The 3,313-nt window shown below is 23.0% G+C and overlaps 1 protein-coding gene across 1 annotated transcript in view; it reads right to left on the reverse strand.

The window, feature by feature from the left end:
• Phum_PHUM347630 (ABC transporter, putative) overlaps positions 1-3,019 on the reverse strand; it is a gene marked incomplete at both ends in the record, with an annotated part of 4,479 nt that extends 1,460 nt beyond the window's left edge. The window contains 5 exons of the mRNA XM_002427785.1: positions 1-236; positions 333-680; positions 1,228-1,345; positions 1,621-1,823; positions 2,904-3,019. Coding sequence (XP_002427830.1) covers positions 1-236; positions 333-680; positions 1,228-1,345; positions 1,621-1,823; positions 2,904-3,019 — 1,021 coding nt within the window. The remainder of the gene's footprint in view (positions 237-332; positions 681-1,227; positions 1,346-1,620; positions 1,824-2,903) is intronic.
• Positions 3,020-3,313: the final 294 nt, after the last annotated feature.

Genomic DNA, 3,313 nt, shown 5'->3' on the forward strand with positions numbered 1-3,313 from the left:
AATCTGCAGGATTATGGTAGTTGGGACAATTTAAACCCATGGATGATAAAAAAGGAACCAAACCGGAAACGACTCCCTGATACAAACATTGACCATCAGCTAAAGCATATAAATAATCAAACATTTCAAATATTCGAGCACTCGGTTGATGTATGGTACAAATAATTGTTCTGCCTCCTCTCGAAAGAGATTTTAAAAGTGAGATACATTGAAAACAAGATGAACTATCAAGTCCGCTAAAACATAAATGCAAAATAATATTTAATTATTATTTCATTTTCACCATCCGCCATTATTCATGAAAATCTACAACATTTGTTTAAATATTTCACCTTGTTGGCTCATCGAAAAACATGATGGGGGGATTATTAACTAATTCTAATGCTATGGATAATCGTTTTCGTTGACCTCCGGAAAGACTTAAAGTCCTTGTATTACTACAATTAACTAAACCTATCGCTTTGAGAATTTCTTCTATCACAACTTGTTTTTCTGAGCTTTTTACATCTTTCCCTAATTTTAAATTAGCGGATACGGTCATAGCTTCTAATACGGTCAAATTCGGCAACAGATGATCATCTTGCATTATATAACAAGAAAATTTTCTAAACCTTCTTAAATTTCTTTGTCTTCCATTAACGGTAACAGTTCCTGTTAGTCTTTTACCGAGAAAACCCATTCTAAAAATAAAAAAAAAGTTTAATTTTTCATTTGGAAGTATAAATATAAAACATTTACTTTTTTTTCCAAAATAAAAATAAAATACTTTAAAAAATTTTTCAAACTTGATTAATAGTTTTATGACGTCATTCCAAAATTTTTACTCTATGATATTGTTCGTAACGTATTTAAAAAAAAAAATAAAAACCGGAAAAAGGAAAAAAAATTTATTTTTATTTTTGTGTATTTCCGCTTAGATTTCAACGGTTAAATTTACTTTCCTATTAATATATATTTATTAAGTCTTTTATTAAATACGTTCCCTGAAGTTTTTTTTGAAAATTGACGAGGAAAAAAAAAAGAAAATAATATTTATCATATAATACGTGTTCTTTTCTATAATCGATTGATTTTTACCGCTGCATGGCAATATAAAAAAAAAAAAAAAAAAACGATTATTCTGACTAAAATATAAATCATGCAGTTATAAATGATTAGGCGACTCAGAAATCGATTAATATTTAATAAAAATTTATTTTTAAAAATGAATTTAATCAAAATACATACTTATAGCCAGCCAATATATTCATTAGAGTACTTTTTCCAGCTCCAGAAGGTCCTAAAATTGCTGATAATTCACCAGATAAAAATCTTCCATTTATATTTTTCAATATTGTTTTGTATCCTTAAAAAACAATTAAAAAAAATTTTATTTAAATTTAAATTTTTATTTATTTATAATGTAATTATTTCAATGGGGGGGGGGCCCACATATATTTTTTTTAATTTTTTTAATTATTGCAATTAACAGTTGTTGAAATATATTTAAAAATACTTGTATGAAATTTAATATCTTTTGATTGCATTACTAGTTAACCAATACGTTTTAACTTATAATTTTTGCAATTAGTAATAATTCTATGACTGTTTATAATTATTATTATTATTATTATTTTTTACCCTTTTTTCTTCCTTCAAGTATTGAATAAGTTAAATTAGTAAATTCTATATCGACAGGTGGACGTGCAGGTAAATGATTTAAAGTGATTGGTTTTTTAGTAGAGGGACTTGCCGCCATTTTATCATTTGCATTCTGTATCGTTTTCGTTTGTTTTGTAAATGAATATCCCGTTGGCAAAATTTGATAATTTGATTGACATGACCTGCATTTGAAATTTAAAAAAAAAATAAATAAATAATTAAATAAATACCTATATGTAAATCATTCTTTTCAATATCAAAAGTAAGTACAAAATATTATTATTATTATTATTAGTTTGAGTGATATCTTAAATTATTTTGTAAAAAATAATGAAAATGATGGAATTTTTAAATAGTTTTCAACTTAATATTTAATAAATAAATCCAATCTAAATTCAAAATCACTAAAATGTGTGAATGCCAAGGATAAATATTGGTCACTTTTTAACATTTTTTATTAAATGAAAGTAAAAGTTTTTTTTTTTTTTTTTTTTCTGCACAACGATATTCAAAAACTCATTAACTCATTCAAAAAATTACAATTGATTAATTTAATAATAATATAAATAAATCAATCATTAATTATTCATATTAAATGTAGAAAAAAAGGAAAACAATCATTGTCATTTCAATCATCATTATAGTAACATTGATTAAATTTCTTTTATAAAAACTTTGAAAAGTCTAAAATAAATTATTATTATTATTATTGCTGCATGGAATATTATATTAATGTCTTATTATTGAATGAAAGAACCAATAATTTAAAAATAAAAAATGGAAATGTTAAACTGAGGAGTTTGAATGGGAAAAAACAAAGAATTTTCCTAACTGAAATTTTTTATATTAAAAATATTTGTATATTATAAAAGGCTACATATACAGGAAGTTGAATGGATATTACATTTTCTATGGCAATGACTGTGATTGATTACAATTAAATAAAAAATTTAATTTTAAATAATCATTCAACCGACTTTTTAACCTTTTAATAATTATCCATTTAAAAAAAAGGTAAAAAAAAAAAAGAAAATTTGCTTAAAAAAATCAAGTGGAATTTTTTTTTTTTTTTTTTTTTTTTTTCACTTAACTTAATTGGCTCTAATTTGCTAGGCATTAATTTGCATTATTGTTTTACTTTTCTCTTTTAATGTTTTGACTATTTATATTTATTCAACTATAACGAAACCTTATTATTATTATTATTATTATTATAGATTCGACGTTAAATTTGACCAAAAAAAAAAAAGTTAGATTCTTACTCTATTAAAGGCCCATTTGTGTTTATGGACGTTTCCATTAAATTTTCCGGTATTGATAAACAAACAACATTTTCTATTTTTTCATCAACATTATTTTGTGCATCTCCTGATTCCATCATTTTTTTAATTTATTTTCCATTAATGCTATATAAAATAATAAAAATTTTCTTCCTGAAATTAAAAAAAAAAAAAAAAAAATGACAATTTATTTACTGTTGGAAATTTTTTAATATTAATTATGATTATCCCTCCTCTTCCCCCCCCCTTTTTTTTTTTTTTTTACAAATTATTACATACGTGGTATCGGTTATATTATTTAAAATACTTTGAAAGTTTATTTCATAATAATAATAATAAAAAGTTGGTAATAGAAAAAAAGAAACTTTTTTTTTATGTAATAACAAATTAGT

The sequence above is a fragment of the Pediculus humanus genome, genomic scaffold, assembly GCF_000006295.1.
Source record: "Pediculus humanus corporis 1103172107761 genomic scaffold, whole genome shotgun sequence".
NCBI classification, from domain to species: Eukaryota; Metazoa; Arthropoda; class Insecta; order Psocodea; family Pediculidae; genus Pediculus; species Pediculus humanus.